This window comes from Larimichthys crocea, unplaced genomic scaffold (genome assembly GCF_000972845.2).
Source record: "Larimichthys crocea isolate SSNF unplaced genomic scaffold, L_crocea_2.0 scaffold532, whole genome shotgun sequence".
Taxonomy (NCBI): domain Eukaryota; kingdom Metazoa; phylum Chordata; class Actinopteri; family Sciaenidae; genus Larimichthys; species Larimichthys crocea.
The window spans coordinates 225049-239084 of NW_020856961.1; the positions used below are offsets into that span (position 1 = coordinate 225049).

General features: G+C 47.1%; 1 protein-coding gene across 1 annotated transcript; it reads left to right on the plus strand.

The window, feature by feature from the left end:
* Positions 1-7302: 7302 nt before the first annotated feature.
* On the plus strand, positions 7303-14033 carry aars2 (alanyl-tRNA synthetase 2, mitochondrial (putative)). Its single transcript, XM_019278865.2, has 22 exons — positions 7303-7646; positions 8401-8589; positions 8660-8805; positions 8878-9069; positions 9175-9319; positions 9669-9814; positions 9896-10004; positions 10082-10120; positions 10265-10379; positions 10511-10638; positions 10725-10863; positions 11364-11533; positions 11614-11727; positions 11825-11965; positions 12080-12217; positions 12308-12411; positions 12495-12603; positions 12727-12852; positions 12922-13032; positions 13118-13201; positions 13279-13392; positions 13481-14033. Exons 1-22 carry the CDS (start codon positions 7419-7421, stop codon positions 13646-13648), a joined length of 2955 nt encoding a protein of 984 aa, XP_019134410.2. The 5' UTR covers positions 7303-7418; the 3' UTR covers positions 13649-14033.
* The last annotated feature ends 3 nt before the right edge of the window (positions 14034-14036 follow it).

Below are 14036 nucleotides of genomic sequence, written 5' to 3' on the forward strand. Positions count from 1 at the left end.
TCTCTCCTCTCTCTCTATCTCTCTATCTCTCGCTCTCTCTCTTCTCCTTCTCTGTACATTCATGTCTCATAATGCATGTCACACACTAAATCTTCCCTGGAGTTTCTGCTCTGTCGTCCAGCAGGTTCTCGTGGATCGTGGCTGTCTGCTGTGGTCCTGCATGACGTCCACTAACACATATTATCCTGTCATTATTGCTGCCCTATCTGCTACTGTAAGTCATATCAGTCATTGTAACATTCATGTCATTTTATTCATGTCATTGTAAATTATTGTCATTTTGTCTTCAGTCATTGTCAAAATTGTCTTCATTGTATCCAGCATTGTAATTCAGTGCATTTATCATGTCATTGTAATCATGTCATTTTATCATTCAGTTGTAATTCATTGTCATTTATCATTATGTAATGCAGTCAGTTTATCGTCATTGTAATTCATTGTTCTATCTTCTGTATATTCATTCATTTTAGCATGTAATCATTGTATTTCAAGTTATGTACAATATGTTGGTGGTGATTTGGTCCTGTTACACGTGACATTTTGTGCACGTCTGTCCGTCCGTGGAGAGGGATCCCTCCCTGTGGCTCTTCCTGAGGTTCTTCCACCTTTTTTTCCCTGTAAAGGGTGGGGTGCAAGTGTTTCCTTCGACTGGCGACCGAGGTCTAAGACAGAGGGTGTCACTCCTGTACCAGATTGTAAAGCCTCAGAGGAATGGACTTGTGACTTTGGGTAGAACAAAGTAAAATCCGATTGATTGATTTGAGAACACATAGCAACTAAACAGCATCTTAGAACCAGAACAGGGCAACTAAACAACATCTAGAACAACAACACAGCAACAAAGAATATCTAGCACAAACAATACAGGTGACAAAAGAAACATCTAGAAACATACAGCAACTAAAGAACATCGAGAACTACAAGACCAGCAACTGAACGACATTTTAAACAACTAGACATCAACAACATTTTGAAACGTAGAACAGGGCAACTAAAGAATTCTAGCGACAACAACATAACAACTAAAGAACATCTAGAACAAACAACATAGCAACTAAACAACAAGGTGGGACTGAAGTTAAGGTGGATTGATGTTTAGGTGGAAACGTCTCTTGTTTATTGAGCTCCAGATGTGAATGAATGCGTTCCCAGCAGCCCCGCCAACATTCGCGGCTACAACGTGCCAGGATCTCTCCACTGTGGCACAGTGTGAACAGTGGCTCGCGGAGTGCAGAACCAAGAGCGCCTGGTCTGCACACACACAAGACACACGCACACAACACACACACACACACCACAACACACACAACACACACACCACACACACACAAACAAACAAACAAACAAAAACGTCAGTCTGTCTGTTGTTTTACGATGTGGCACGAGTGCCTGCTGTCCTCGTCATGTGTCGTGGCAGGTGTTGACCGCCTGGCTCTTACAGTGTGTCTGTTCCGGAAGGATACCCGTGCAGGGAACACGTATGTGCCAGTACACACCTTCAGTCTCAGCTCCTGTCTATGAGAATGAAACTCAGACAGTGAACTCCACATTCATCTGTGTCACTATACAGACTGATAGTACGTTAATGGACAGATTCTTGCATTAGCTGCTGGTGCCTGGTTGATTTGATGACTTCTTCTTGCAGAAGGACCGACCTGATCAGAAACAACTTCTCGATGGACAAACAGATCTAGAGTATTGGTTCTGACAGTTCTGGTTCTGTTCACAGATGTTAACGAGTGTGAAACAGGACCAAACTGCGTGCAGGACCAGGTGTGCTGGAACTGACTTTGGAGTTACCGCTGTTATCCCAGAACACCCTGCTGCATGAACCCTACATTCAAAGACCGGAGAGGGGTGAGACTCAGCTGGGCTGAGGATGCGTTTGATGGTTTTGGATGATGTTCCTCCCTCTTTGAGCTTTAGTGTTTGGATCAGACCATCAGAGTCTCCCTGTACTGAATCTGTAGGCCTCGTGTCGGATCAATAACTACAGACCCATGATTCTTAGTCATTGGTATGCTCAGGTGCCCCCACGTTCCAAACCATGCGTTCTCAGGGTCTACCCATAGGAGTATTCGCACTTAGATGTTACCCATGAGCTAACTCTGACAGTGATTTAGCCCTTAATAGGTAACGGGCAGTGTTTCAATACAGGGCTGCCAGTGGCTATCAGATTGCAGACTATCCTTGTCAAGACTTTTGCAGTTGAGAGATGACGTCTAGATTTGTTTCACAAGTAGCCATGTGACTGTGAAGATTCTCTGTCATCAGGTCCAGAGGTTGAAGGTTCTCTGTCATTATGTCAGTGTTACGGTTCTCAGCTGGACTACTTCCGTTTCTGACTGACAGTTGTGAGTCAAAGTATATTACTGAGGGATTTGCTGTGACTCGAGAGGCATTGCTGATGAACACAATGGTCTATCAGAGGGTCATTGAGGTTGCCTGAGTCAGGTGTGGATGGGAGTCGTTAAGTTAAAAAGATAACAAGAAGTTGACTGGTTCCCAGATACATTTTGGTTGGGCGATCCTCCTCTTTCAGACTTTTTATCTGCATGCATCCAAAGCTGCTGAAACATGATGGTCAGTGCTCCTCAGATAAAAACCAGAACCCTTCTAAACCAAAATCCTGTTTCCTCACATACAGAATCTGGAGTCATATGCAGACTCAGTTTATAGAATTACCAAAGAAACATCTGCCAGGAACATCACAGTAACCACCGAGAAGCTCCAAGAACCTGATCCTGATCAAGCAAATACCCAGAAAAGGCTAACAACACTGGAAGCACTAGAGTTACTATAGTAACCACCCTGGACACCTTGTTAGCAAGTGTTACCAACCTATCAGCAGGCCGGAATGAGGTGACCCTTCAGTTGATCCAGAATTCATGTAATTATAAATATAATCGATTAAACTCAGATTGAAAAAGTTCTACAAAGATCGGATGACATCGTCTGAGCTCTCTGATGGACGGTTTCACAGCAGCGCTCTCTGGGACTTGTTTCCGCAGTATCTGTTCTGTAGGTTCTGTTTCTGTATTGAATCATCAGTATCATGTGTGTTGACGTGTCGTCTCTGACTGTCCTCAGTCGCTGCAGCTGTCAGTCTTTGAGTGAGTGCAGAGACTTCCTCCCTCTATCGTCTAAGTACATGAGCATCACGTCGGAGCGTGCTGTGCAGCAGACATCTCCAAATTCAGGCCACCAGTGTTTTCCCCACATCACAACACCTTCAGGATCAAAGCTGGCAACGAGGAGGGACAGTTCTTTCTCAGGGTGAGCTGAGTCTTCATCTGATCTCAGTGAACCAAAATGTTATTGGCTGTCGGAGGACACGATTTACAAACAAACACGAGCTGTTACACAACAGTTATTAGTTCATCGTTAATGAGTTTCATCTGATCTATTCATTAGTAAACCATTCATGTTCTGACTTTGTTTATCTCCTACTCACCTCATCTGTATTAATGTGATCTCATCAAAGTCATTGTTTGAACATCAGTGCTGATTGGCTGTTTGTGTTGCAGCGATCCAATAACGTGAGCGCGATGCTGGGTATGACGCATCCTCTGATGGGTCCAGAGAACACGTCCTGGACCTGGAGATGGTGACACAGAACTCAGCTCTCAGTTACAGATCCGTCTCTGCTCCGCCTCACCATCATCGTTGGACCGTACGCCTTCTAGTAAACTCTGTCCACTTTCCAGGTCGTTTGTTGTTTTTAAAACATTTCTCAAGCTTCTCATTGGCTGAAAAAACCAAACTGAAGACAAACTTTAATCAATTGAGACTACACATGTCATGATGTCACAGTACACAGCTGTGGAGCCAACATACACAGAGTACACTGGTGTGTTTGCTGTTCCATATTCTTACAGTTGAAAAACGCACAATAAAGAAGTTTCTGAGTGTTATTAAAAATTGTTTATTTTGACCTCTGTGACCCTTGACCTCCATTTAAATACCTGTTTCACTTGGTCTCCAAGTTTGCTTTAAGTGAACTCATCGTGTGGAGGACTTACAGTTGGTTTATGTCCCAGTCCTCGTCCTCCAGCCTTCCTCTACTATGTTCATTCGTCCATCCAGTGTGTCCACCCTGTCCACCGTCTAAAGTCAGTTACTGTGAAAGACCCAGATGGTGAGTGTTGAACACTTCTCGTCTTCAGTGGTCATTTTGTTCTGTAGCTGAAGTTGAAGTGACCAGCGGCGTTTGAGACAATACCGGCTGAGGAAGCTGCTGGAGCTAAGAGGAGGAGGTGAATACCTCAATACGAAGTAGCTGGACATGTGATTTATTTATATTATGGATGTCAGATGATGAGCTAACACTCTGCACAGCTACAAGAAGAAGAAGGAGGTTGCGTCTGAGACACTACACCAGGAGCTATACAGAGTACACAGAAGAGTTACTAACAGACGTACGAAACTAGACACAGCATTTGTATTTGCTCCAAAATCGAGTATTGATAAACTTCAGCAGTAATAAAATGCTGACTCTGCATCATGAGTAATATAAGTAGTTTTTTTCTAATAATACTTGAGTACTTAACTGACGTAAATGATTGCAGTACATTTTGTGTCACAAGCAGAGAAACTGCATTCCTGCAGGGATCCAGTAAACAAACCGCTGCATGCTGTTCCTTGATGTAAGACACACTATTGTTACCATGTGCAATAATGTGTGTGTGTGTGTGGTGTGTGTGGTGTGTGTGTGTGTGGTGTACTTAACCAGCCTCAGGGGATCCACATCATGTAGTCAGAATGTAAAACAACCTGTTTGAACATTAAACTGACAGCTGTGTGTGTTGTTTTACGGATCATTCCCAAAGTTTCCATTGATCCCTGGGAGGAACCAGTTTCCAGTTCCAATGATCCTGGAGGAGCCCTCGGAGATTTCCAGAAAAGGTTCAATGACCCTTGAGTATTTCCGGTATCCCCGAAATTTAAAGTGTAACAAAACATCAAAGAACCCGAGAACTTCTTGAAGAAAACAAAGCCCAGACTAAACTATGAGGTTCTAAGGTAGAAAATGATCATGAGCAGTCTGCTATAGTATACGGTCACATAGTTATCAGATAGAATACGGTCACATGGTTATATAGTCATACGGTCACATGTCATCATAGTATACAGTCAATGTGTTATCTAGTTACGGTCACATAGCCACATAGTATCGGTCACATATGTATCATAGTATACGGTCACATCATGTATATCTTATTACGGTCACGTAGATCTACATATTGTTATCATAGTAACGGTATCATGGCCTAGCATCCAGTAATAGGCTTACACGTGTTATTATAGTATACGGTCACATGTCATCATGTATACAGTCACATGTATCATTAGTATACGGTCACATATGTCATCATGTATACGGTCACCATGTTATATCGATATACGTCACATATGTTTATCATTAGTACGTACTGATCAAGTAGCATGTTATCATAGTATATGGTCATCTTAGCATGGTATATCATAGTATCGGTCATCACATGTCTTATCATAGTATCACGGTTCAACATGTTGTTACATAGTAAGAAACGTCACATATGTATCATAGTATCGGTCACATATGGTATCATAGTATACGGTCCACATGTTTATCATAGTATACGTCACGTGTTATCATAGTATATGGTCACATATGTCATCATAGTAAGTATCGGTCACATGTGTTTTTATCCAGATATACGGTCACATATGTTATCATATATACGGTCCATATGTTACATAGTATACGGTCACATATGTTATCATAGTATATGGTCACATATGTCATCATAGTATACGGTCACATATGTCATCATAGTATACGGTCACATGTGTTATCATAGTATACGGTCACGTGTTATCATAGTATACGGTCACATATGTCATCATAGTATACGGTCACATGTTATCATAGTATACGGTCACATGTGTTATCATAGTATACGGTCACATATGTCATCATAGTATACGGTCACATGTTATCATAGTATACGGTCACATATGTTATCATAGTATACGATCACATATGTCATCATAGTATACGGTCACATATGTCATCATAGTATACGGTCACATATGTCATCATAGTATACGGTCACATATGTCATCATAGTATACGGTCACATGTGTTATCATAGTATACGGTCACGTGTTATCATAGTATACAGTCACATGTGTTATCATAGAATACGGTCACATGTTATCATAGTATACGGTCACATATGGTATCATAGTATACGGCACATGTTATCAAATACGGTAACATATGTATCATAGTATAGGGTCACATATGTCATCATAGTATACGGTCACATGTGTTATCATAGTATACGGTCACATGTGTTATCATAGAATACGGTCACATGTGTTATCATAGTATACGGTCACATATGTCATCATAGTATACGGTCACATGTGTTATCATAGTATACGGTCACATGTGTTATCATAGTCGATATAAAGTATACGGTCACATGTTCATCATAGTATACGGTCACATGTGTCATCATAGTATACGGTCACATGTGTCATCATAGTATACGGTCACATGTGTTATCATAGTATACGGTCACATATGTCAATCAAGTAACAGTCCACATAGTTATCATAAAAATAGGTCACATATATTAATCATAAGTATACAGTCACATATGTTATCAGAGTATACGGTCACATATGTCATCATAGTATACAGTCACATATGTTATCATAGTATACGGTCACATATGTCATCATAGTATACAGTCACATATTTTATCATAGTATACGGTCACATATGTCATCATAGTATACAGTCACATATGTTATCAGAGTATACGGTCACATATGGTCTCATAGTATACGTCACATATGTTATCATAGTAAATCGGTCACAGTTTATCATAGTATATGGGCAAGTATGTTATCACAGAGTGTACGGTCACATATGTCAGCATAGTTCATGTTGTGTTCATGTGTTCATGTTGTGTTCATGTGTTCATGTTGTGTTCATGTTGTGTTTATGTTGTGTTCATGTGTTCATGTTGTGTTCATGTGTTCATGTGTTCATGTTGTGTTCATGTTGTGTTCATGTGTTTATGTTGTGTTCATGTGTTCATGTTGTGTTCATGTGTTCATGTGTTCATGTTGTGTTCATGTGTTGTTCACGTGTTCATGTTGTGTTCATGTGTTGTTTATGTTGTGTTCATGTGTTCATGTTGTGTTCATGTGTTGTTCACGTGTTCAGTGTTCGATGACGTCACTGGAGGACTGGGCGGGTCGGACAGCAGGTGGCGGTAAAATGAGTTTTATTCCACATAAATAGAAGAAGTGTACGCCAGAGTGCGCATGCGCGTCATCACCTGTCAGGGTCACCATGGTTCGGGAGCAGCTCGGTTCTGTCTGCGTGTCTGTCAGTGTTTGACCGGAGTTTCGGGCCAATGTTCAGACTGCTCCGCTGGAGGTTCCGACCGCTCAGCGGGCCGTCGGACCTCCTCTACGCCGGCTCAGCTCGCTCCTTCAGCGGCTCTCCTCCGCCCGCTGCCCGGGTCCGCAGCACCTTCCTGGACTTCTTCCGGCAGGAACACGGACACCTTCTGGTCCCGTCCTCCCCGGTCCGGCCCAGAGGAGACCCCAGCCTGCTGTTTGTCAACGCCGGAATGAACCAGGTGAGTCTGGACCTGGTGCCGGTCTGTCCCGGTGTCGTTTGTTCTGGTTTATTATTATTATAACCTTTATTTAACCAGATAAAAACCCATTGAGATCAAGACCTCTTTCACAAGGGTGACCTGGCCAAGAAAGGCAGCAGCACACGTCATAGTGGTAAAAACAGACAAACAACAGTAACAGTAACAGTTATAGATACATTAACAATTTAAAAGCATAGGCACTGTTCAAATGATTTCCATTGTCTTTTTTTTAAGATGGAGCGGAATGCTTCCAGAGGAAGAAGTTCTACAATTTTAAGTTCGCATTGGAGGGCATTCCACGCAGACGGGGCAGAGAAACTAAAGGCTTTTTTACCTGTTTCAGTTCTGACTCGAGGCGCAGCAAGATGTAGAAAATCACTTCTGACCCGCAGAATGCTAGCGGTGTTAGCTGGCTCTTTCAAAATAAGAGCACGCCCTGTCATGTGTTATATTCAGAGATGTCATCACGTCAGACCATAAAAATTAACGTAACGATGATGTTTGTTGTTGTTGTTGTTGTTGTTGTTGCTGCTGTTGCTGCCGCAGTGAATTGTAAAGGTAAAGGATGGTTCTCCTCTGAAGGAGACAGGAAGCTGCAGCTCCTTATTCAGAGGACTCAGCTGGTCATGACGTCACTGTGACACCATTGGACTGGACACAGCTGGTGTCAGAGGTTCTGTTCAGCCCGGTCGTGTTCACTGGACCCTGATGTTGGCTCTGTGTCTGGTTCCAGTTCAAGCCGATCCTCCTCGGCACCGCGGATCCTCGCAGCAGCATGTCGGCGTACCGTCGCGTGGTCAACAGTCAGAAATGCGTCCGAGCCGGCGGCAAACACAACGACCTGGAGGACGTGGGCCGGGACCTGACCCACCACACCTTCTTCGAGATGCTGGGGAGCTGGTCCTTTGGGGACTACTTCAAGGTGAGGAGGAGGAGGGGGGTCACTTCCTGTTTCCTGTGATGACATCACCATAACAGGGTTGTCTCTGCAGGTGGAGGCGTGCAGCATGGCGTGGAGCCTGCTCACAGAGCATTATGGGATACCTGCTGACCGGCTCTACGTGTCGTACTTCGCAGGCGATGCCGCGGCACGTTTACCCGCCGACGAGGAGACCCGACGGATCTGGTTGGACATCGGGTAGGTCCCCACTAAGCTGCTGGTCCAGGACCAGGATCAGGTCCAGTGTTCTGACTGTGGTTGTCCTCTCAGGGTTCCCCCAAGTCGCCTCCTGCCGTTCGGCCTGAAGGAGAACTTCTGGGAGATGGGGGACTCGGGTCCATGCGGGCCCTGCACTGAGATCCACTACGACCACGTGGGAGGACGGGACGCTGCAGCTCTCGTTAACGCTGATAGTCCGGACGTGGTGGAGATCTGGAACCTGGTCTTCATGCAGTACAACAGGTCAGTACACTCACCTGCACAGGTGTCTGAAAGACAGGAAACCAATCTGGAACCGGTCCAGAACCTGCTGCTGGTCCCAGTCTAATGTTTGTGTTTGTGTATCAGGGAGCCAGACCAGAACCTGTGCCCCCTTCCCCGGGTCAGCGTGGATACTGGGATGGGACTGGAGAGACTGGTGAGCGTCCTCCAGGGGACCAGGTCTACCTACGACACAGATCTGTTTACCCCCCTGCTGCAGGCCATTCACCAGGTACACCCAGTCCATCACGGTCCACCACGATCCACCATGGTCCAGTACAATCTACTACAGTCCACCACAGTCTATTACAGTCCACCACGGTCCACCACGGTCCACCACAGTCCACCAAGGTCCATTACAGTCCATCATGGTCCATTACAGTCCATCACGGTCCATTACAATCCAACACAGTCCACCAAGGTCCATTACAGTCCATTACAATCCAACACAGTCCACCACAGTCCACCGCAGCCCACCACGGTCCACCACGGTCCACCACGGTCCACCACAGTCCTTAGGTCTTGTTGTTGAAGGTTTGATTGACACCTTCCTGTTGCCATGGTGATGTGTCTGTCCACAGAGGTCGAGGGTCGGGCCGTACGGCGGCAGGACGGGGGAAGCGGATCAGGGACGGGTGGACATGGCGTACCGGGTGGTGGCGGACCACATCAGGACTTTATCAATCTGCATCGCTGACGGAGTCCATCCGGGCATGTCCGGAGCAGAGTGAGTCATCGACCAATCAGAGCTCAGAGAGCAGATAGAGCGTGTCCAATCAGCTGTCAGTACTGTTCTTTTGTGTTCCAGGTTGGTTCTGAGGAGGATTCTGCGCCGGGCTGTCCGGTTCTGTGTCCAGGTCCTGCAGGCTCCTCAGGGCTCGCTGGCCAGCCTGGTTCCGACTGTGACCCACATACTGGTAAAATACATTTCCCACAATCCTCTCCTGTACACAGAGCAGGGCTCAGGCTGACTGACGTGTTGATGTGTTGTCAGGGCGACGTGTACCCGGAGCTCCACAGCGAGGCGGACAGGGTGAGTGTTTTATTTTCTGTTTTCAAAATAAAAGCTGTACAGATGTTTGAAACTGAGACGTGAATCCTGATTGGTCCTCTATGGATCAGTTGACATCACAGGAAGTTGTCATCAGCAGTTGATTGACAGCTGGTGATCTTTCAGGTCATGGATGTCATCAACGACAGCGAGGCTCACTTCCTGTCGTCTCTACATCAAGGCAGCCGCCTCATCCTCCGCACGCTCAGCTCGAAGGACTACAAACATGGAGTCTTCCCTGGTCAGTTCCTCTCAGCTACTACAACTCCCATCAGCCACCAGGCTCTTTGTTTAGGGTAGATGGTCACATTTAGTGAGTGTGTGTGTGTGTGTGTGTGTGTGTGTGTGTGTGTGTGTGTGTGTGTGTGTCAGCCTCCGTGGTCTGGTCTCTGCACAGGGATCTGGGTTTTCCTCTGGACCTGGTGGACCTGATGTTGGATGAGCGAGGAGTCAAGGTGGACCGTGAGGAGCTGGACCGACTGATGGCAGAGAGCCACAAGGTGAAGCTGCCTCCCATTATGCACCTGGTTTGAAGTCGTTATGTAGATCATAACCGGTGATGTCATCAAACACCTGTCTCCTTCAGGTGTCGTCTGATCTCCACTCAGGTGTTCAGTCCCAGGTGATGTTGGATGTTCTCAGCCTGGCAGAGCTGCAACGTCTTGCGGTTCCTCACACTGACGACAGTCTCAAGTACCAGTACAGCCTGGAGCAGGGCCGATACGGTACGACCCGAGTCCTACAGGGCCGATACTAGAGTTGAGCTGGATACTCCTGTTCGCTACACTGCGCTCTGTGATAGGCTGGTCACACACAGAACAGCTGTCTGTCTCTCCCTCAGTCACTCAGGTTCGCCGTCTTTTCCTTTTAACATTTAGGGTTTCTTCAGCTTCAGTTTGTTTTTACTTCGGTTTGTACTTATTAACCAGCAGAGTTCTGCTAAACGTGGGTTCATTCAGACGTGGTGCTGGTACAATGCGACTCTCTCTCTGCCGGTCGTCTCTTCTTTTTTTTTTTTTTCTGCTGGCTCTAACCAGTTATTTTGACTTCGTAGTAGTGGTATAAATAATATTACCAATTAAGCTACACACACACACACACACACACACACACCTGGTGTGGAAATTTTAAAAAATAAAAAAGCCGGTTTGATCACCACAGCGCCTCGTGGTCAGATCTGGTCAGATAGGTGTTTTTTTTTTTTTTTTTTTTTTTTTTTTTTCAGTTTTCCCAGCATGCAGTGCAACGGTCCTGGCTCTGTACGACGGTCGGGTTCTGGTGTCGGAGGTGTCGGAGGGTCAGTGCTGTGGCGTCATCTTGGATCAGACCTGCTTCTACTCTGAGCAGGGGGGACAGTCACATGACCGGGGCTACTTCACCTGGGACAGATTGCAGGTTAGCTGAGCACCCAGAGGGGAAATGCATCATGGGAAGATTACCTGTTGTGTCTGACTCCAGGTGTGTGTGTCTGTCAGGATGTCCCGTACTCGGTGGAGGCTGTGGTCCAGGCGGGGGGTTACGTGGTCCATCAGGTGACTGCAGCCGGCAGACTGAAGACTGGAGACAGAGTCCAGCTGCACCTGGACCAGGTAGACCCAAACACACCACAGGTTTTGTCTGAACCCGGTCCAGTCTGGCTGCTGAGCCCGGATCTGTTGCCTGCTAACGGTGGTCCTGGTGTCTCAGGTCCACAGGCTGTCCTGCATGGTGAAGCACACCGCAACGCACATCCTGAACTTCGCTCTGCGGGTGGTTCTGGGCCCAGCGGTCCAGCAGAGAGGATCTCATGTGTCAGCTGATCGCCTCCGCTTCGACTTCAGCGTCAAGGTCCGTCAGTGACCTCACTCATCTGTGACATCATCTGTGACATCATTGTTTTAACAAAGAGCAGGAAGTGTCACCTGATATCGTAGTCTGACTCTGCGTCTGATTGGTCCTCAGGGTTCTCTCAGCGTCTCTCAGTTGCAGCAGGTAGAAAGGTGTGTTAATGACATCATCGCAGCCAATCAGGTCGTCCACAGCCAGGAGCTTCCTCTGCAAACAGCCAGGTGCATCAATGGGCTGAGGACCGTGGACGAGGTGAGACGACACACCTGTCTGTCTTCCTGCAGGTGTACTGACTTCCTGTTTGTCTGTCTGCAGGTGTACTGACTTCCTGTCTGTCTGCAGGTGTATCCTGACCCTGTTCGGGTGGTGTCAGTGGCAGTTCCGGTCTCTGACCTGTTGAATGATCAGACGGACAGACAGACATCTGTGGAGCTCTGCTGTGGAACGTAAGACTGAAACACACCTGCTCACTTGTCCACTGCTCACCTGTCTACCTGTCCACTGCTCACCTGTCTACCTGCCTGTTTAGTCACCTGTTGCAGACTGGAGCCATCAAGGACCTGGTGATCGTCTCAGAGAGACAGATGGTGAGAGGCATCAGTCGGATCATTGCAGTGACGGGACAGGAAGCAGCAGAGGTCAGTTTAAGTCACATGTCTTGGTCTTTGTCTTGGTCTTGGTCCTGGTCCTGGTCCTGGTACTGGTCTTGGTCTTGGTCTTGGTACTGGTCCTCCTTGTTCACTCTGTTGTCGTATCTCCAGGCTCGGGAAGCGGGTCAGGTTCTGTCTCAGGAGGTGGACTCTCTGTCAGCCAGACTCACAGGCTCCGCCCCCTCCAGCCTTGACTCCGCCCAGTGTCTCGCCAAGGAGGTCGGCGTCCTGTCTGATGTAAGTACACTACCCACAATGCACTGCAGCGTGGGTGTGCTGCTGTTAACCCTGTGCTGTGTCTGTCAGGCTGTGGACAACACCTCCATCCCTCAGTGGCAGCGCAGAGACCTCCAGTCCAGACTGAGGGCTCTGCAGAGAACCAGCAACACCTGTGTCAGGAAACTGGAGACCAGACAGGTGAGGCACACCTGAGGCACACCTGAGGCACACCTGAGGCACACCTGGGCCACATTAACCTTTTTTCCCATCATGCTTTGCTCAGGCTGCAGTCCAGACTCAGGCTCTGCTGGAGAAGAACGGCGTGAGGGATGTTCAGGTGGACTCTGTAGAGACGGACTCTCTGTCGGTAAGAACACATCCCACAATGCACCTGGATCATTTCTATGCACACCTGTAGTCTGATGACATCACGTTTCCGGCCAGGTGCTGATGAAGACGGTGAATCAGCTGAGTGCCGCGGCTCCTCACAGTCATGTGATGCTGCTCGCTCACCAGAGGCATTCTGGGAAGGTTCTGTGTGCCTGTCAGGTTCCCAAGGTAACAGTGACACACCTGCCGGTGGGTGACATCTCAGGTGGGTGGGCCTTGTTCCAGGTATCTCATTGGCTCTCCTGTTCGTCCTCAGGACTCGCTGTCCCTCTCAGCATCTGATTGGGCGTTGGCGGTATGTCGTCGCCTCGGGGGGAGTGCCGGGGGCTCGGCGCTGGTCGCCAAGGGAACAGGAAACAGCAGTGACATCACTGAGGCTCTGAGGTGGGCAGAGGAGTTTGCTTCTGAGAAGACACAGCGATGATGTCATAAAGTGAGAGATGACATCATTCTGACATCACAGCAACTCCTGGGTCAGGAACTGCTTCGTGTTCGGACAGGAAGTGACAACGGGACGTTTGGGAGGAGAGGGGTGGTGCCCCACTGTGAGGGGCGGGGCTTCCTGCTGCTGTCAGCCAATCAGAGCAGCAGATGTTCTCTTTGTTAGCATGCTAACATTAGCTTTAGTATATGCTAACATGCTAAAGGTCATGGTGTGTATTGAATAAACTTTATTCAGGAAATGTTTCCTGTAACATGATGTCAGAGAGGAGGACAGGTACAGGTGACTGTAAGCCCCGCCCACCGCTGCTCTCAGGCTCTTCTCATTGGACAATGATTTAAAACAGATTTAATAAAAACATGACACGAAC

Excerpts from the sequence above, each read along its gene's own strand:
- aars2 (XM_019278865.2), top strand. The coding sequence starts at position 7,419 with ATGTTCAGACTGCTCCGCTGGAGGTTCCGACCGCTCAGCGGGCCGTCG. Across the intron at positions 10,005-10,081 it reads CGACTGTGACCCACATACTG|GGCGACGTGTACCCGGAGCT; the intron begins GTAAAATACATT and ends ATGTGTTGTCAG. Across the intron at positions 10,380-10,510 it reads CAAACATGGAGTCTTCCCTG|CCTCCGTGGTCTGGTCTCTG; the intron begins GTCAGTTCCTCT and ends TGTGTGTGTCAG.